Below are 20,326 nucleotides of genomic sequence, written 5' to 3'. Positions count from 1 at the left end.
CTGAATCTCCCATGACTGTCCCATGACAGTCCTGACACACACACCTGGCCCTGACAGGCCAAGGGAACCAAACATCCTCATTGTGGGTAAACAATCTCCATATTGCATTCTGCTTTGGCACAACACAGGCACAGCAAGCAAGATAAGAATTGCGTTTTCCTTCTTCTCTGCTTGTCTCACAGCTTCTCTCTGTTCAGAGGCCATGTGAATACCACACCCTTGGGATTGTCACCTGTGTCATCCTGCACTGGGCTGGCTCTCCTGTGTCACAGAATCACAGAATAATGAGGTTGGAAGAGACCTCCAAGATCATTGAGTCCAACCTATGACCTAACACCTCAACCAGACTATAGTACCAAGAGCCATGTCCAGTCTTTTTTTAAACACATCTGTGACAGTGTTCACAGGGGTTCTTGGATGAGGGAAGAGACGAGCATCTGACTCCATGTTTCAGAAGGCTTGATTTATTATTTTATCATATATATTATATTAAAACGATACTAAAAGAATAGAAGAAAGGATTTCATCAGAAGGCTAGCTAAGAATAGAAAAAGAATACAATGATAACAAAGGCTTGTGTCTAGGCCAGAGAGTCCGAACCAGCTGACTGTGATTGGCCATTAATTAGAAACAACCCCATGAGACCAATCTCAGATGCACCTGTTGCATTCCACAGCAGCAGATAATCAATGTTTACATTTTGTTGGCCTCCCAGCTTCTCAGGAGGAAAAATCTTAAGGAAAGGATTTTTCATAAAAGATGTCTGTGACAGGGAATGGCTTCTGTAGTGACACCAGGGCAGTGTGGCCAGTGCTGGGCTCTGACAGAATGAAACCATCAGCACATGGAATTTCCAGCCCTGCTCCCTGGCTGGGAGCTGCCCTCCTTTAGCAGCCCTTGGTGTAAGGGAAGCCAGCACAGGCTGCAATATTTGATCTCAGGGATTTGATGTCTCCTCTCCCTCACACTTCCCAGGGCCAGCCAGGCCTGCAGAGCTGTCGCTGCAGAGTCACAGTGCTCAGGTGCCCATGGAGGGAGGGACAGACGGACAGAGGGACAGACGGACAGGGAACCACATCCTATACAAGCAGGACGTGCTGTTTCCACCACATGGAATATGTTTCTAATAATGTTCCCTCATTGCCCCCATGGAATATCAGGAGTCAGCACTGCCTTCCCAGAGACACAGAATTGCTTGAAGCCTTGGTTATTTCTATCCTTTTATCCTGATATCACTCTGTCTGTGCCCAAAATGTCCTCAGCTCCTGCAAGGCTCTGTGACCTTCCCATCTCAGCCAGAGGGGCAGAAAAATCTAATCCAGGGTGAGGCAGTTTGCTGATGAAATATTCATGTGGGCCGCAAGGGAGAAGGGCCTATTATTTTTATTTTAAGGAGAGGAGGAAAGCAGGTTCTGCTGGCTCTGTCCCCACCCCTGCCACCCAGTGTCACCTTGGCAGAGCAGCAGCAGCTCTGGGGGGTTGTTTCTGTGCACATCCCTCCTTCAGTCCTGGCTGGGTGTGGGTGTGAAAGGCTCAGACACCTGGAGCTGGGGGTCCCCTGCCTGTGGGGTACCAGTTGTGGTTTTTCTGAGGCAGGATTGAAGGCACTTGAGACAAGAATTCATGTAGGGACTCAGGTGTTTATTCTTTCTTATCAGTAAAACAGTCTCACTGCTGTGAGTTTGCAATAGTGCAGAGCTCTGGGACCTAGAGATCCTTGTTTGCCATGGCTATGCTGTGTGGGACAGGTGCTGGATTTCCCAAATTTAGCATTTTCCTGTTGTGATTGGTGAGTTCATGTCTCATCAGAGCCCTGTGCCCCCAGGGGGAGTCTCCAGTGGTCAGGAAGTGTGAAAGGAAGGGTTTGCAATAGTGAAATGCTGCTGGAGCCAGGCCAGACAGAGCAGCAGGTGACAGCCCCAGCCCACCCCAGGATGTCACAGCCTGCTGAAAAGCTGGGAACTGCTTCCCATGCTCACCCTCTGCTCCAGAGCACTCGGATTTTTATTGCCTGCCCAGGCTTAGAGTCCTCTGGATTTGTCACAGCAGCAGCAAGAGCCATTTGTGCTGTGAATTGTCATTGATGGACTTGCGGGATTGACAGCTTATTTCATTAAAAGCACTTTGGAAAGCCTCAGATAGTGAGAACTCAGAGGTGCTGCTGAGCTGGAGGAAGATGAAGTGTGCAGAGCACTCTGGCAGTGCTGGGAGTTCTCTGAGAAGCACCATTCCATCAGCTGAATTGGTGCCTTAATGTGCTTATTGCCAGGGGAGCTGCTTATTCCTGCAAGCTTTTGGTGCAGCAGAAGAAAGAAAACATAATAAAGGGAGTGAGAACATCTCCTCAGCTTCAGGCACTTCTGGAGCCAAAAGTAGCAGTAATTATTATTAAAAAAAATAAAATATCAGTGACAATAATGTGTGGTTTGAATGTTTGAGACACTGCTGGTGCCTAGTTGAGCATGAAGGATAAGAGATGCAGGAGAGGGAAGGAAGGGTTTCTCTCTATTAGTCTGTAATGACATTTGCAGTGGGAATGAGCCAGCTCCCCACGTCTCTCACTGTTTGCTTGCTCTGACCTTGCTGGGTTTGGTTTTGTTTACAGCTTGAGGGATATCCAGGCTGGTGGGGGGCTGGTTGAGTTGTGTGAGACTGGAATGTGGGATGGGAGCTGCGATGGTGTTCACAGGGGTCTGAGGATGAGGGAAGAGATGAGGATCGGACTCCATGTTTCAGAAGGCTTATTTATTATTTTATGATATATATTACATTTAAACTATACTAAAAAAATAGAATAAGAGGTTTCATCAGAAGGCTAGATAAGAATAGAATAGCAAAGAAGGAATGATAACAAAGGTTTGTGGCTCAGCCAAAGAGTCCAAGGTAGCTGACTGTGATTGGCCATTAATTACAAACAACCACATGAGACCAATCACAGATGCACCTGTTGCATTCCACAGCAGCAGATAATCAATGTTTACATTTTGTTCCTGAGGCCTCCCAGCTTCTCAGGAGGAAAAATCCTAAGGAAAGGATTTTTCATAAAAGATGTCTGCAACAGGGAGCCACTAGTGCAGAGCATCCTGGGGATTAAAGGCAGGGAATGGTTTGGGTTGGAAAGTTCCTTTCAATCCCATCTAATCCAGCCCCTGCAGTGAGAAGGGGCATCTTCAGCTTCATCAGCTTGTCCTGAGCCACATCCAGCCTGCCCTTCCATGTTTCCAGGAGTCTTCCTCTGCCTCAGGCATTCTGTAGGCCTAACCCAGCAGATTTACCCAAAAAATCCATTTGTGTCACAGCCCAGCCCACCCTGAGGGCAGCACTTCCACCTCTTGGTTATTTCAGGCACTTGTGATGCCTTGTGCAGTCTGCCCTAGAGCAGAGACTGGACAGAGTAGGAGAATAAAGCAGGGATTTATGAAAAGCATCTCCTCCATGGATCCACCTTGGGCAGCACAGGAGCCCAGCCAGGGCTGCACCCAAGATGAACCAAAATGGCCCCAAAATGCACGGCTGGGCACGGGGTCTGTCACTGTGATCAGTTCTGCTCCATTTGCACCTTGCAGTTCATTGTCCCATTCCAGCTTTAGCCCAGGCAGTCCCATCCTGCTTGTTTTTCTCTCTCCAGCCCACGGTGTTTGTGCTCTTGGGCTGAGATTTGGATCATTTGTCCTTGGTGCCCAGCTGGAGCAGGAATTGTTTTGTCTCCCTGCTCTGTGCACAGAGCTCACCATCCCCTGATATGAAGCCAGACCCACACACTAAAGCAGCACAGAATGTGAAAAATAGAAAAGCTAAACCTGAGGCATCACTTTAAGCAGAAGCAGCACCCAAAATTGATGTTGGTGTTTACCAAGCCCTGCCCTGTGGGGAGGCAGTGCTGGGCTCAGCAGGAGATGGAGCTGGGATGGGCACAGGACCTGGTTTGGTCACTGCCCCTGTGCTGGACATTGGGTGACAGCCCAAGTCCTGGTGTGGCTCATTATAGAGCAAGAGTTCTATTATCATTACATTGCAAGGGTTCCATGTTGCTAGAGTTTCATACCTCCTTAATATTTCTTGTAGGCAGCTCCTCAAGGCACTGACTCTTCCTTATCCTCACAGCAGCCAACTGACTCCAGTGCCCCTCAACCAACCCACCCACTCTTTTATAACACTCTTCTTCTTACTGGCTGCAGCTGTGGCCTGTTAACATCAGGCCTGCTCCTAATCCTTAATAATTGGCTCAGCTGCAACTCTTTAGGGGGTAAGATTACTTTCTAGACTTCCTTTATTTACTTATGTTCTATCCCCTACACTAGGGATGTGCCCTGGGCACAGGGTGACAGTGGCACAGCTCTGGTGGCCCTGGCACCCCTGGGTGCCCTCAGGACTCAGTTGAAGGCTGTGAGGCAGCCCTGCCTCCCCACCCTCGCTGTGTGCACAATGTCTAGACACAAACTGTGGGGTTTCCTTGGGAAGCAGGAGGAGGATGAGCCCTGCCAGCCTCCCCAGGCGTTGTTTGTGTTGTGTGGCAGCAGCAATGGCCTGGAAATTGCTGCCAGCATGGCTGGAACCTCCTCAGCCACCCAGCTGTGCGCTGAGCCTTACTGGGGCAGGCTAATTCCTGCCTGAAAGGCCTTTTTCTAATGGCAAATTGGAATCTGTCAACAGGTAATTCCATAAAGCCAGACAGCAGCAATCCTGTGCAGAATCAGCTCAGAGCAAGTCCCTCACTGATGATGGCATTTTTATTTCCCCCCCTCCCCTTCATTTCCTGCTACAGGAGATGGCAGATGTTTCAGCCTTGAAACAGAAATTAAAAATGTGACCTTGGACTTCCTAATGGTTCTGTGTGATGCACACAGGAGGTGCCTGGGGCTGTGGATGGCACAGGGAAGGAGGTGGGCACCGGGTAGTGATGTGCTGTGCAATGCCTGGCAGAGGGTGGGGATGGCCTTGCCTCAGTGTTACTGTGCCTTCAGGACCTAAAGGGGCTCCAGGAGAGCTGAGAGGGACTGGGGACAAGGCATGGAATGACAGGGCACAGGCAATGGCTTTAAGCTGAAGGATGATGGGATACTGGGGAGAAATCCTTCCCTGTGAGGGTGGGCAGGCCCTGGCACAGGGTGCCCAGAGCAGCTGTGGCTGCCCCTGGATCCCTGGCAGTGCCCAAGGCCAGGCTGGACAGGGCTGGGAGCAGCCTGGGACAGGGGGAGGTGTCCCTGCCATGGCAGGGGTGGCACTGGATGGGACTTAAGGTTCTTTCCAACCCATTATTTTATCTGGGATGTCCTCAGTTTCCCCCACAGAACAGCTGCCTGTGTTTGCTGCCTGGTTTAGGATGGTGTCAGGACAGTCTGGTTTTAGGAGCTCAGGGTGATCTCAGCTCTCCCTGAGGGAGCTTCAGCCAGGGGGGAGAGTGGAAGCATAAAGTGGAAATGGCACCAAGATGCCCTCTCTGGGCCAAGCCTTGGCACTGGAGTGTTAATCACAGAGGTGCCAGCCTGAGGGGAAGAGCCCAGGCACAGGGGCTTGGCCTAGGCAATGCTGTGCTGAGGCTCCCAGAGGGACCCTGGATCACCACTGGGAACAACTGGGAACATCAGCCTGGTCTCAGGTTAAGCTCCCTCCTTGGGCACAGCTGGGCTCGTGCTTCAGTGTTGTGACCGTGTTCACAGGGGTTTTCGGATGAGGGAAGAGATGAGGATCTGACTCCATGTTTCTGAAGGCTTGATTGATTATTTTATGATATATATTACATTAAAACTATACTAAAAGAGTAGAAGAAAAGGTTTCATCAGAAGGCTAGCTAAGCTAAGAATAGGAAAGAATGATAACAAAGGCTTGTGGCTGGGCTCTCTGCCTGAGCCAGCTGACTGTGATTGGCCATTAATTAGAAACAACCACATGAGACCAATCCCAGATGCACCTGTTGCATTCCACAGCAGCAGATAATCATTGTTTACATTTTGTTCCTGAGGCCTCCCAGCTTCTCAGGAGGAAAAATCCTAAGGAAAGGATTTTTCATAAAAGATGTCTGTGACAGTGTCACCCCAGAGCTGTGTGTGGGCAGTGGGGCCAGGCTGGCAGGAGGGTGACAATGGGACAGCCAGCAGGCAGGGCCACCCCTCCTGTCACCACCCCAACTGTGCCATCACTGCAGACCCTTGGAAAGGAGAGTGCAAATTGTCCCCTGTGGTCCCCAAGCCCTTGGCATGGAGTGGCTCAGCCTTTGCTTCATCCTGGCAATCAGCCTATCCTGTGATCCCTTAGGATTCTAGCTATACAAATACATTCCATACATTTGTAACCCTGCAGTTCTTTAGTGTGTAACTCCAAACTCCACAATCAGTGTGAGGTGCTGCTTTCCCATTCTGGGCAGACACAACAATTCCTCTCCAGACCTGGAAATCAAGGACACCTCACTGCCTCAGGCCCCAGAGATGGAATCAAAAGTGAGTTTTGGGGAGCAAACTTGGGGTGAATGACTTCATTACCTGAAGCTGTAATTGGCAGATTAACCCCCAATAATGGCCCAAACTTATAAAAGTGTGAAAAACCTGTGAAACCATCATCCATTTTGGGTGTAGCCCCTGGGGGGGGGGGGGGGGGGGGGGTTTGTCTGCCCTAAATGTACCTGAAGGCTTTTCAATAAATAGAAATGCTTTTTATTGCCTTAATTCTGTCTGGCCTCTGGTTTTAGGTAGCCCCAAAGGCCTCACCTTCCCTCCCCAGGCTGAGCCCAGCTCTCTCCCTTCCCCAGCCATTCCCAAAATCTGCAGTGAGTCCCTGAGCTGGCTGCTCCCTGCTCTGCCCTCTGTTCCTGGCAGTTCCTGCTGCAGCTATTAGCTGATTAAGAGATGCAGTTAAGCCCTGAGCAGCCCAGCTTTCTGGGCTGCCAGCAGGTTTGCACACACAGCTTGGGATTTTTGGTTTTTGTGGCTCCAGGATTTCTGTATCCATGCCTTTCAGGCCTCTGGAAGTGCAGGTTTGCACACAGAGCTTGGGTTTGCACACACAGCTCAGGTTTTCTGGTTTTTGTGGCTCCAAGATTTCTGTATCTGTGCCTTTCCTGCCTTTGGAAGCCCAGGTTTGCACACACAGCTCGGGTTTGCTGGGTTTTGTGGATCCAGGGTTTCTGTATCTGTGCTTTTCCTGCCTCTGAAAATGCACAGGTTTGCACACACAGCTCAGGTTTTCTGGTTTTTGTGGCTCCAAGATTTCTGTATCTGTGCCTTTCCTGCCTTTGGAAGCCCAGGTTTGCACACACAGCTCGGGTTTGCTGGGTTTTGTGGATCCAGGGTTTCTGTATCTGTGCTTTTCCTGGCCTCTGAAAATGCACAGGTTTGCACACACAGCTCAGGTTTTCTGGTTTTTGTGGCTCCAGGATTTCTGTTTCTGGCTCAAATATTTCTGTTTCCTTGCTTTTTCTGCCTCTGGAAGCACAGGTTTGCACACACAGCTCAGGTCTGCTGGTTTTTGTGGCTCCAGGATTTCTGTATCCGTGCCTTTCCTGCCTCTAGAAGTGCAGGTTTTCACACACATCCTGGATTTGCTGGTTTTGTGGCTCCAATATTTCTGTTTCCTTGCCTTTCCTGCCTCTTGAAGCACAGGTTTGCACACACAGCTTGGATTTTGTGGTTTCTGTGGCTCCAGGATTTCTGTATCCGTGCCTTTCCTGCCTCTAGAAGTGCAGGTTTTCACACACATCCTGGATTTGCTGGTTTTGTGGCTCCAAGATTTCTGTTTGGGGCTCCAATATTTCTGTTTCCTTGCCTTTCCTGCCTCTTGAAGCACAGGTTTGCACACACAGCTTGCATTTGCTGGTTTCTGTGGCTCCAGGATTTCTGTATCCATGCTTTTCCTGCCTCTGGAAGCACAGGTTTGCTCACTGCAGGGCAAACCATCCTCTGACACCCCTTGCAGGTGTTTATATGGATTGGTGGCATCCTCTTTCAGTCCTCTCTTCTCCCACAGGCTCCTCATCAGAAAGTCCCTCTCACCTGATGCCTTCACATTTTAGCCTTTATATTTTTCAAGCCCTGTTCTGCATTAGTGTATGATTCTAAACTCCATATAAAGTGTTAATTAATGATCTCACATTTTGGCCAGGCCAAACAGAGCAGCTCACGTGGCAGCACCCGAGGAGCAGAGGCACAGGGTGTATCTCTTACTCCATCTGATGCTCTCCCAAGGTGGGGGAGCAGCTTCTCAGCTTACCAGGATAGTGTTGAAGGGAAATGGAAATGTCAGCCTGCAGAGCTGCCCCTTCTGGAGCTACCCCCAGCACACAGAAATGTCATTCAGGGACTTCCAGGTGGAATTTTGCCATTCCCAGTCTGTTCTGGTGTGATCTGGGATTCCAGGCATCTTGCTGCATTTCCATAACTTGTATTTTTTCCCATGCTGGGGGATTTTTTGAGAGGCACAGTCACAGGGGGGTGAAAAACTTACAGCAGGGAAATCCTAAATTTCCCTGTAACAGCACTTCAGTAAAGTTGAATCTTTTCCTAATTTTCAAAAACACTCAAACAAGTGTTCTGTGGTTCAGAGCAAGGTTTCCCTGCGAGGAAAAAACCAAAAGTGCCCTTGGAAGTGACAGGCAGCTGCTCCTTTGGGTGGGTTCAGTGCCCAGCTCATCTCCCCAGCCTGGAGCATGAAGGTCTCTGTAATTCCTTTATAATCTTTCCATGCTAAAATTGTTTCCAGCATTTTCTGCCCTTTAAAGCAGGGGAAAAAAGCCTCAGGGAACATCAGGTTTTTCAGAGAAGGATGCTGGTACAGGTAGTTGATGTTTTACAGTTCTTATTCCAGCTTTGCATCCATTTCTCTAAATCCAGAATTTGGAGCCTTAGGTGGATTTATGTCCTGCTGCTGATTTCTGTGTTTCTGTCACCGAGACAGAAAATGGGTTTTCAATTCCAGCCACTCTAAGGCTGGCCTGAATTCCCTCTGTGATGCTGTGTCCTCTAGAAAGATGGATTAATTACCGGCTTGAAGCTGGGAATTATTTTTCCATCCAGGTAAATGTTCAAGATTTTGGTTTGACTGCAGTAAAAGGGTTTAAATATAAAAGCCCTTCACAAACAGCTTGTTTCTGGCTGTTTCTATCAGTGTGAAACACATTTTGGCTTTTCTCATTTGTTTTTATTCCTGCTGTCTGCTTTTATTCAGAAGTGACTCAAAACTTGGGAGCAGAGCAAAAAAATAACCCTGGAGTTATTCATTTTGTAAGTGTCGTGCAGAGAGGGAACAAAGGCCAATTTAAATGGAGAGTCCTCGAGGGGGCTGAGCACAGGATTGCTCTGCCCTTCAAATCCCCACCTGAACACCCAGATCTTGTCAGGCCCTGTGAGGAGGAGAGGGTGGATGAAGGCAGATGGAAGCTGGGTTTGTAAATCAGCATTTGGTGGGGAGAACATCTGCCCAGGTGCTGCTGGCAGGTTGTGGGAGGTATGAAGGGGCTGCTGCAGGATGTGCTGGATCTATGGAAGGGTTGTTAATTGGAGATAATCAGGCACATGATTATCCCTGTGGGGTTTGTCCTGTGGGGAGAGCCTGGAATGGCCCTGCACAGTCAGCTCTGCCCAGGGAATGGCAAAGGGCTGGAGCTGGGACATTCCAGGCTGGGTGGAGGGGGATTGTGGCATTCACATTCTCTGAAAAAATCCCTTCACCCAGGGTTCTTCTCCTGGGAAGCTGAGCAGCCTCAGAGAAAAGGAAAACAATTCTTATCTCATTTGTTTCTCCTGTGTTGTGCTCATGTGGAATGTGTTTGGAGATTGTTTACCCACAGGTGATTGTTCCATTGGATTCTGCTGGGAGTTGTTTTCACTCTTTGGCCAATCAAGGCCAAGCTGTGTCGGGACTCTGGAGAGAGTCACGAGTTTTTCATTAGTATCTTGTTAAACCTTCTGTCTGTATCCTTCCTCCATTCTTTAGTATAGTTTTAGTATAGCATTCTTTAATATAATATAGAACATAAAATAACAAATTAGCCTTCTAAGAACATGGAGTCAGATTCATCATTTCCTCCCTTTGTCCGGGGGACCCTGAAAATTCTTATCTCATTTGCTTCTCCTGTGCTGTGCTCATGTGGAATGTGTTTGGAGATTGTTCACCCACAGGTGATTGTTCCATTGGATTCTGCTGGGAGTTGTTTTCACTCTTTGGCCAATCAAGGCCAAGCTGTGTCAGGGCTCTGGAGACAGTCACGAGTTTGGGTTTTTGGGGTCTTCAGGGTCCTTGTGATGATCATGAGGCAAATGAAGGGAACTTTGGACTGTCTCTTACAACCTCTAAGAGGAGAGAGTGGAAAACTGCTGTGAAGCAGCTGATTTGCTGGCCTTTAATAAGTACTTTTTATTGTCTTTATCTGCTCTAGCCTCTGTTCAAGGTAGCCATTCCAACACATCACACCTCCCTGGGTTGGGGGGGGAAGAGTTTCCATTAAAGATCCTGGCTGACAATCCACCCCACGTGCTCCCCCTGCGTGATGTAGCTGAACCTCTCAGCCCCCAGAGCTTTTCTTCCTGTTTCCCAGTGCCTCCTCAGTCCCACAGGAGCTGCTGTCCAGCCCAGCTCTGTGGCTGTGTCCCACCCCTGCTTTGGACACCACATCAATGTCTGTCCCTGTTCCCTGCAGGTGAACCTGGTCCTGAACGAAGGGAAGTCCCTGGGCCTCATGATCCGAGGAGGGGCAGAATATTCCCTGGGCATCTACATCACAGGTGTGGACAAGGGCTCCGAGGCAGAGAGCACTGGCTTGAAGGTGAGAGTGATCCCAGAGGGGGTGGCAGGTGACCAGGAACGTGTCCAGGTGAGGTTGGGATGTCTCCAGAAAGGGAGACCCCACCTCATCCCTGGGCAGCTGTTCCAGGGCTCTGCCACACTCAGGGAAAGAATTCCTTCCTCATGTTGATGTGGAACTTGTTGTGTTTTAATTTATTGCTCCTCATCCTGTCACTGAAAAGGTGTCACAGACAAATTTTTATGAAAAATCCTTTCCTTAGGAATTTTTCCTCCTGAGAAGCTGAAAGGCCTCAGGAACAAAATGTAAACATTGATTATCTGCTGCTGTGGAATGCAACAGGGGCATCTGGGATTGGTCTCATGGGGTTGTTTCTAATTAATGGCCAATCACAGTCAGCTGGCTCGGACAGAGAGTCTGAGACAGCTGCCTTTGTTATTCATTCTTTCCTATTCTATAGAAAGCTAGCCTTCAGATGAAACCTTTTCTTCTATTCTTTTAGTATAATTTTAATGTAATATATATCATAAAATAATAAATCAGCCTTCTAAAACATGGAGTCAGATCCTCATCTCTTCCCTCAACATAAGACCCCCATGAACACGGTCACAAAAAGCCTCTGGCAGCATCCTCTGACACCCCTTGCAGGTGTTTATATGGATTGGTGGGGTCCCCTCTCAGTCCTCTCTTCTCCCACAGGCTCCTCATCAGAAAGTCCCTCTCACCTGATGCCTTCAGATTTTACCCTTTATATTTTTCACACCCTGTCCTGCATTAGTGCATAACTCTAAACTCCATATAAAGTGTTAATTAATTGTCTCCACATTTTGCTCAGACACAACAATTCCTCCAGGCCTGAAGCTCAAGGACGCCTCACTGCCTCAGGCCCCAAAAATACAAATAAAAGTGTTTTCCTTGGTGGTTTTTCTGTTCCCTGGGTTTGCTGTACAGGGAAAATCTCTGCTTTTATTCCTTTTGCATAAAGGAATGCAAAAGGAATAAAATTATTCCCCTGGCAGTGAGCTCAGCAGAGGAGATGTCACAGGGACAGTCCCAAGAGCAGAATTCCTGTCTGAATCCTTCCATGCCTGTTGTAACACCACCAAATAACCACACTCAGCACCCAGAGCAGTTCCAGTTCCCTGCCCTGTCCCCCCAGGTCCTGCCACTGCTGTTTGCACACCTGAGCCTTTGCTGGTTGATTCTGGAGATCCCCCCTCATTGCTCTGCTCTCCAAGCAGTGATTTGTGTGTCCAGCAGGCTCGTGCTGTGCTGGATGCCAGCCTTGGTGTGATTTCAGATGCTCACAGCTGCTTCCCCCCCTGATTTGTGTATGCTACAGGCTGTAAATTCAGTGCTGCCTGGGGGTTTGGAGGTAAAAAAAGGCTTTTTATGTCCTGCTGTTAGACATGGTGGGGTATAGATTGCTGCTTCAGGTGGTGGTGGAAGGGATGTGATGCCACAAGGAAGCAAGAACTGGTGGATAAATGTGATTTCCAGGTAATTTGTTGCTCTCTGAAATGGAAATATTGTGGGATTGCTCAGTGTGTGCTCAACACAGCCTGGCTGGGTGGATGGATAGGAAGGTTCCTGCTGGCTTCCCAGGAGTGGATCCTTCTGTGGGCTTTGCTGTTTTCACTGAGTTTGTTACCAGAATTGAGCTGATTCTGAGGTGATGTTTAGATGAGAGAAAAGGCAGAAATCCTTCCCTGGCAGGGTGGGCAGGCCCTGGATCCCTGGCAGTGCCCAAGGCCAGGCTGTATGGGGGTTGGAACAGCCTGGCACAGTGGGAGGTGTCCCTGCCATGGCAGGAATGGCACTGGATGGGCTTTAAGCTCCCTTTTAACCCAAACCAATCTGTAATGTTGTCAAACATTTCATTTTTACCTCCTTGTATCTATTGCACCAAATCAGAATTTCAGACGCTTTAAATAATAACAAAAATAAATAATTAATGTTTTACACTCCCCTTAAATTTTGATGGAAGGACAAACAAAAACTACTGAAAGTCAGACAAAACTAAGGAACTTTCTCTGAGGCCTAGAAACTTTTCCCAGCTCCAGGAACAAGGACCAAGACCCTGAGATGAGGGTCCCAGAGGAGCTGGTGCTGGTTCAGGCGCTGCTGTCCTGCTCCCTCAGCAGGCAGAACTGCAGCCAAACTCAGTCAATAACTCAATATTCATGGGCTTGCCCTTGGCCTCCTCGATGTTTATTCATTCATGAAACTTCTGCCAGTGTGTTCTTGGGGCATGGTTGAGAATCTGCTGCCTCCAAGGAAGTTCTGAGAGTGGAGAAGTGGGGGTTAGAGGAGGAGGGGGGTGAGTCAGCCTTGTTTGCTTTCAGCCTCTGTCCTTCCTGCCTCCTTCCTGCTGTCCCCAGAGGTGCTGGCACGAGCTGAGCTCCTGATGCTGTTCCTGGCCCTGCTGGCCCTCATTTCTTCCTTGCTCATTTTTCCTGCTGCTGTGTTTTGTCAGGATTGGGGTTCTTTTTTGTCCTTAAGCCATTTTTGTTTGCTCTCCTTGACCTTTAGATCAGAAATAGCAGATTCCAGGGAGCTTGCTCTGAGCAAACAACTCAGTATTGAGTTCCCAGAACGAGGGCTGGGGGCAAAATCATGATCCATATTTATCCAGATATGAGAGGAGAGGGAAAGGGAGACTCTAAATAGGAAGAGCTGAATGATTTTACCTCAGCACTGGCTGTCATAGAACAAAGAGTAATTTAGGCTGAGGATATCCAAGATCATCGTGTCCAACCATTCCTCCAGCACTGCAAGGCCAGCACTGCCCCATGTTCCACATTCACATGGCTTTTAAATCTTTTAAGGGATGGGGACTTTGGAGTCCTTTCAACCCTTTTGGTGAAGATTTTTTCTGAAATATCCAAGCTGAGCCCCCCTGGCCCAGCCTGAGTCCATCCCCTCTCCTCCTCTCCCTGTTCCCCGGCTGTGCCCTCCTGTCAGGAGCTGTGCAGAGCCACAAGGGCCCCCTGAGCCTCCTTTGCTCCAGGCTGAGCCCCTGCCCAGCTCCCTCAGCCTCTCCTGGGGCTCCAGACCCTTCCCCTGCTCCGTTCCCTTCCCTGGACACATTTGGTGTCATCTGCAAATTCCCCTGAGCCCCTCATCCCAAAGCCACCCCTTGAAAGCTGCAGTGATCTTTGAGGTCTGCACACAGACAAATGTCCTAGAAAAAGAGAAGATGGAATAAAAACCTCGTGGCTTGTCAGAGTTTGGGCATGAGCTACAAAATGACAAAATCACTCAGGAGGTTGTGGTTGTGGTACCCAAGATATGACATTTCTCCCGGTCTTTCCAGTGGTGTCACCTTGATGGGGACAGAAATCTCCTCTCCTGTGAGGCCACCAAAAACCTCCCCCAATCAGTGCCACAACTATTGGAAAAGCAAGCAACCCCCCTGGCAGGGAGGAGTGATGCATCTGACTCCATGGATATCAGAAGGCGAATTGATCACTTTATTTTACTATATTATTCTATACTTTATTACACTACATCTAAACTGAAACTGCACAAGCACCCCCAACTCCACAACTACACCTGCACCACAACTAAATGTTGTGACTGTCCGCTGACAGTCCTGACACACACACGTGGATGCAATTGGTCACCTCAGGTAAACAATCCCCAGAATACATTCCACATGAGCTCAACAAGAGGAGCAGCAATTGAGATAAGAATTGCTTTTTCTTTCTCTGAGATTCCTCACTACGATTCCCAGAAAATATCCTTGGAGGTCGTGCCTTGCTTTTCTTTGGGAAGAGAAATGTGGCCACAGACAGGCACTGTCACCCCAGAGAGCCCCTTCCCTCCCTGGGCTCTCACATCCCCTCTTTGGGCTGCAGTGTTTGGGGAAAGGAGCCATTTTCAGCCAGCCATGGCCTCCCATTCCCTGTCCTGTGTTGGATTTGCTGGGAATGTCCCAACAAAGGCAGGAACGATGCATCTGACTCCATGTTCTCAGAAGGCTAATCTATTACTTTATAATACGATATTATATTAAAGAATGCTATACTATACTAAAGAATACAGGAAGGATACTTACTGAACGCTAAAAAGATAATAATGAAAACTCCTGACTCTCTCCAGAGCCCTGACACAGCTTGGCCCTGATTGGCCAAAGAGTGAAAACAACTCCCAGCAGAATGCAATGGAACAATCACCTGTGGGTAAACAATCTCCAAACACATTCCACATGAGCACAGCACAGGAGAAGCAAATGAGATCAGAATTGTTTTCCTTTTCTCTGAGGCTTCCCAGCTTCCCAGGAGAAAAGCCCTCAGTGAAGGGATTTTTCCAGAGAATGTGAATGCCACAGGTCTATCCCGGACCCTTCCCACATGGATCATCTGCCCTGAGCCATTTCCCTCCTGGAGAAGCTGAGTGCTCCCTTATTTACTGGGAGCCTTCACTTGGTCGATTCCAAATTGATCCATACATTTTCCTGCCCATATCTTTAATTTCTTAAGGGCTTTTGGTAATTATTTGTGCTGCAGAGAGGCTCCTTCTACTTTAGTGCTATCTCCAGTGTCATTTAGCCTCTCTGCTGGCACTTCAGTGGCATTAAACAGGACTGGTGCCAGTGCCAACCCATTTGGCATCAACCCCTTGGCCCTGTTATTCCCAGCTCAGTTTGGTGTCTTTTAACCTTAACTCACATTTAAAATCTCTTGCCTATTTTTCTGTCTGTGTGATTGACTTTCTCCCAGAGCAAATTCTGATTATTTTAATCAGAAAGTGACTTTTTCAGAGCAAATTCTGATTATTTTAAAGAGAATTTTTTAGAGCAAATTCTGATTATTTTAAAGGGATTTTTTCTGAGCAAATTCTGATTATTTCTGCTGCTCAGAACCCTTGTCTGAAGCCCATCATGTTTCTCTTGACTGCACCTCCCCTTCCCCACTGTCTCCAGAAGGAGAAGGAGCCAGGGCTGTCATCAAGGTGTAATTTCCAAACTCTCTTTTTCTCATGGTCTGTCACCTTTTGCGTGTCGTGTTCAGCCCCTGCATTTCAGGCTTCAATTTTCCCTGGGAAATGAGAGTAATCCACATTTTCAGAGGTGTTCAAGCATTCAGCACATCCTGGGTATCCACCCACCATTAGCTGAGCACAACTGAAAAGGAGTTCCTGAAATATCCAGGGCAATAATTTTCCTCTGTTTTATTATAACTTTTTTTTTTTTGTGTGTGTGTCTTATTATTATTTCTTTTATTCTGTGCCAGTTTGGAGCTGTGAATACAGCAAATCATTTCTCAGGGTCATCTTTTGTTTTAGTCGATGGTTCATTTGCTTCTCTGCACATTTTTTGTTACTTTCCTATTTTCCTTGACTTTGGAGGGAAAATATAATTATCTATGTTAATTAGCAAAAAATCCAGGGCCCCTCTGGTCTCCCTGATGATACAAGAGCGTGCCAGGCTCCTCTTGGTTCACTCTTAAAAGGAGAAATTAAAGATTATTAAACCCGTGTAACTGTCCTGAACCAAAAAAAACAATGAAAATTTAATCCCTGCTATGGAAAACCATTAAAGATTCATAATTGCAATAAAACTGCCTAATCAAATTTGGATTTTTATTGTTTTGGTGCTGCAGTGAACTCTGTGCTCCTTGTTTGAGCAGCAAAATCCACTCCAGGGGACTCCTGATGGATCAGAAAGGCCTGGGAGATATTTGTGCATCTGAGTTGGAGGTTTCTCTTGGCATTTCAGCCCCTGGCATAATTACCAGTTACTGAGAATTTCAGATTTCTGTGCTGACAGGCACTGACCCCCAGAAGAACACTGCATTTAACCTGAGGCCATGGAGGAGCTTCCAGAAATGGAATGATAGAACTGGCATTGTGGGTGAGGAGTTTGAACAGAAGTTTGTGATATCACAGGGTGGAAAACTCAGAGTTTAAGGGTTTAGAATATAGTAATATATATAAAGCAAGATGGAGATTTTAGGGCCAAGGCTGATCCTTCTTCTTCACCTTCTTCTTCACATTCTCCTTCTCCTCCTTCTCCTCCTTCTCTTCCACCTTCTTCTCCATGGGTTTGGGTGGTTTTGTGTAATTGGATTAAAAAGTCCATATTGCAGGCCATGAGTGGGTGGTTGGTTATTGGGTTAAAAGTAAAAATAATTTAGGTGTCATCTCTTAATTGGATAGTTTATCCTTAAAAGGCCTTGTAGAGAGAGAGAGTTGGCTCCATTTTTAGTGTGTTAGAGTGAAGTGCTGTAGAACTCATGGTTTGTGAGACTGTAACAGAGATAAGAGCTAATAAACATCTGAGTCTGAACAAGAAATATCATCTTGTGATTTAATCCTGACCCTGGCAGAAAAGAAGCAAAGAATCCATAGGTAGCCAGCAATTTTCGGACAGTGGATTTAAAGCTGACAGAGCTCAAAGGGAACCCGAGGTATTTGTGGAGCCCCATGGTTGGGGTCATTTGTGTCATTTACCTTCCCTTGGATCCCTCCCTTCACACTCCTGGGATGTTTTAGGTCACTTCCAACACAAACCATTGAACTTTATGGTGAAGAATGAGGCAAATCCACGCAGGGTCCTTGGATGGAGCTGAACATGGAGCTGAGCTCTGCTGCATCTGGACTCAATGATCCTAAAGGCCTTTTTCAACCCAAATGACTCCATGATGCTCCTTCTCCTTTTTCCTCCCAGCACCACTCTGAGCATCCTCCCTGAGCCTCCTGAAGGGCAAACAGGAGCCCTTCCCTGGCTTCTCATTAGTGCCAGCCTTATTTTGTACAGCTCCATCCAGCCCCCCACATGATCTCCTCTCTAAATTTAACAGGCCTTATCTCTTCCATCCGTCCTTTCACAGGCACCTTCATCTGCCACTGAGCATTTGTTTCACTTCTCTGCAACTTTTCTCCCCCTGTGTCTCCTTGGTGGCCAGGCAAGGAGAAAATCCCTGCTGTGTTTTGGTAGAGCTGAGCTGAGGCCTGTGGTTAAGCAAAGATAGGAAAGGGCAGTTTCAAAAATGTGGTTTCTCAGGAATAGGGTGAATTGTGATACAGGAGTGAGGAGGAGCAGCCCTGGATGCTCTGGGAGCACAGAGGAAGAGGACCTGGGAGGAAGGGTGAAACACCAGATGGGTGCTGTGTCTCAAACAAGGCCAGGCTGTCAGGGAAGCTCCTGGTTCCAGCAAGGGCCTTGCCCACAAAATGAAATCTCTTAGGGGAGGAAACAGCAGAGGAGAGATGGAATGCAGCTGTGCCAGATGTGCAGTTTGTGATGGAGGCTGTGGTGAGCCCCTCCCTGCTGCATGCAGAGATCTGAGGGCTGGAGCCTCCACAGATGGTTCCTGACATCCCAGAGCAGCAGCAGGGACTGGGCTGGAGGCCTTGATGTTCTTTGGGGTTGGTCTGGATGGTGGAGGAGACTGGGCAGATCAGTCTGAGCTGGGATCCTCAACAGGCCCCTCCAGCCTCACTGGCTGCCAGCTTGAGGGATGATCTGTGGTATTTTCAGGGTCCCCTGGACAAAGGGAGGAAATGATGAATCTGACTCCATGTTCTTAGAAGGCTAATTTGTTATTTTATGTTCTATATTATATTAAAGAATGCTATACTAAAACTATACTAAAGAATGGAGGAAGGATACAGACAGAAGGTTTAACAAGATACTAATGAAAAACTCGTGACTCTCTCCAGAGTCCTGACAGTTTGGCCCTGATTGGCCAAAGAGTGAAAACAACTCCCAGCAGAATGCAATGGAACAATCACCTGTGGGTGAACAATCCCCAAACACATTCCACATGAGCACAGCACAGGAGAAGCAAATGAGACAAGAATTGTTTTCCGTTTCTCTGAGGCTTCTCAGCTTCCCAGGAGAAGAACCCTGGGTGAAGGGATTTTTTCAGAGAATGTGAATGCCACAATCCCCCTCCACCCAGCCTGGAATGTCCCAGCTCCAGCCCTTTGCCATTCCCTGGGCAGAGCTGACTGTGCAGGGCCATTCCAGGCTCTCCCCACAGGACAAACCCCACAGGGATGTGCCTGATTATCTCCAATTAACAACCCTTCCATAGATCCAGCACATCCTGCAGCAGCCACTTCATACCTCCCACAACCTGCCAGCAGCACCTGGGCAGATGTTCTCCCCACCAAATGCTGGGTGAAGAGATTTTTTCAGAGAATGTGAACTCCTTCCAGAGTCCTGACACAGCCTGACCATGATTGGTCATTAAGTTAAAACCATTCACATGTTGGAAAAACAATTTCCAACCGCATTCCAAAGCAGCAAAACACAGGAGAAGCAAATGAGTTAAGAATTGTTTTCCTTTTTCTCTGAGGCTTCTAAACTTCCTAGGAGAGAAATCCTGGGCAAAGAGGATTTTTCAGAAAATATGACAGTGACAATGATCTCCATCCAGCAGCATTGTCCCTGGTCCCCCCAACTGCTGCATCCCACTTTGCAGCTGGCTTAGACTGGGCAGCACCTCCCTGCTGGGACAGGTTATTCCCAACAGGAGAGCTCCAAGGACACACCAGGCTCAGTCCATCCTAACTCCACAGGTGGGAGACCAGATCCTGGAGGTGAACGGCCGGAGCTTCCTGAGCATCCCCCATGACGAGGCTGTGAAGCTGCTCAAGTCCTCGCGGCACCTGATGATGACGGTGAAGGACATCGGGCGCCTGCCCCACGCCCGCACCACGGTGGATGAGACCCGCTGGATCAGCAGCTCCCAGCTCGGGGAGACCCTGCTCAGCTCTGCAGGGTAAGGGCCTGGGGGGCTGCTTTGGTTTGAACAGCCAGGTGTCTGCTAAGGAGGGCAGGAACATCCCCTGAAATGGAAAATGCAAACCTCCTCCCTCTGAATTATTAGAAATTTGAAATTAAGGGGGACCCTCAGGCAAAGGTATGGTAGCAGGAATAACAGTTCTTTACTATAAAAATTAAAATACAAATGAAATAGTATAAAAAAAGAAAACAAACCACTGAATCCAGCCTGTCCCCCTGTGTGTCAGGGCGGTGTCCCAGCCCCATCCCAGGGGGGCTCAGCCCTCCTGCAGTGCCAGCTGTGGCTCTGCTGCAGCAGGGATCCTGCACAAGGGGGGAGTTTTCCTCTGCAGCTCCAGGGCTGCTGCAGATGGGCCTGGGCTCCCTCTGGCCATGCAGGGCAGCAGAAAGCTGCTCCTCTGGCAATGCAGGGGGCAAAGGCTGCTGTGCTGTGCCAGGCTCAGATTGGATCCAGGCAGGAATGCTTGGCTCCATCCCTGGGCGCAGCATCTCCCCATGGGATGCTGGGGTTGGATCAGCCCTGCAGGGACACTCAGTGGCCATGGACAGCAGAGATCTCCTGGAGGGAGGGTTGGCTGTGGGAGAGAGAAAGAAACAACTGCCCCATGGACAGCAGAGAGCTGCCCCAGCTCTGACAGGTGGGGATAGAACACACAGCCCCATTTCCAGCCCAAGATGGGCTGTTTGGAGGAGGTCTGTCAGCTCAGAGCCCGTGGGAGGATGGGGACCCCCAGCCTGTCCATGGAGCTCCCCATTCTAGGGTCTGGCTCCTGCATCAGGGAAGCATCTCTGGCCTGTAGGGTGGAGCAGGTGTGGACAATGTTGTGCTGTCTGAT

General features: G+C 48.5%; 1 protein-coding gene across 2 annotated transcripts in view; it reads left to right on the top strand.

The window, feature by feature from the left end:
- Positions 1-20,326, top strand: part of WHRN (whirlin) — a 56,233-nt gene that overhangs the window by 18,310 nt on the left and 17,597 nt on the right. For both annotated transcript variants that reach the window (XM_058038308.1, XM_058038309.1), the window contains exons 3-4: positions 10,628-10,753; positions 19,265-19,467. In XM_058038308.1, the coding sequence (XP_057894291.1) occupies positions 10,628-10,753; positions 19,265-19,467 (329 nt within the window). The remainder of the gene's footprint in view (positions 1-10,627; positions 10,754-19,264; positions 19,468-20,326) is intronic.

Source organism: Melospiza georgiana, chromosome 20 (genome assembly GCF_028018845.1).
Source record: "Melospiza georgiana isolate bMelGeo1 chromosome 20, bMelGeo1.pri, whole genome shotgun sequence".
In the NCBI taxonomy this organism is placed as follows: domain Eukaryota; kingdom Metazoa; phylum Chordata; class Aves; order Passeriformes; family Passerellidae; genus Melospiza; species Melospiza georgiana.
This window is presented reverse-complemented; position numbering and strand designations above follow the sequence as displayed.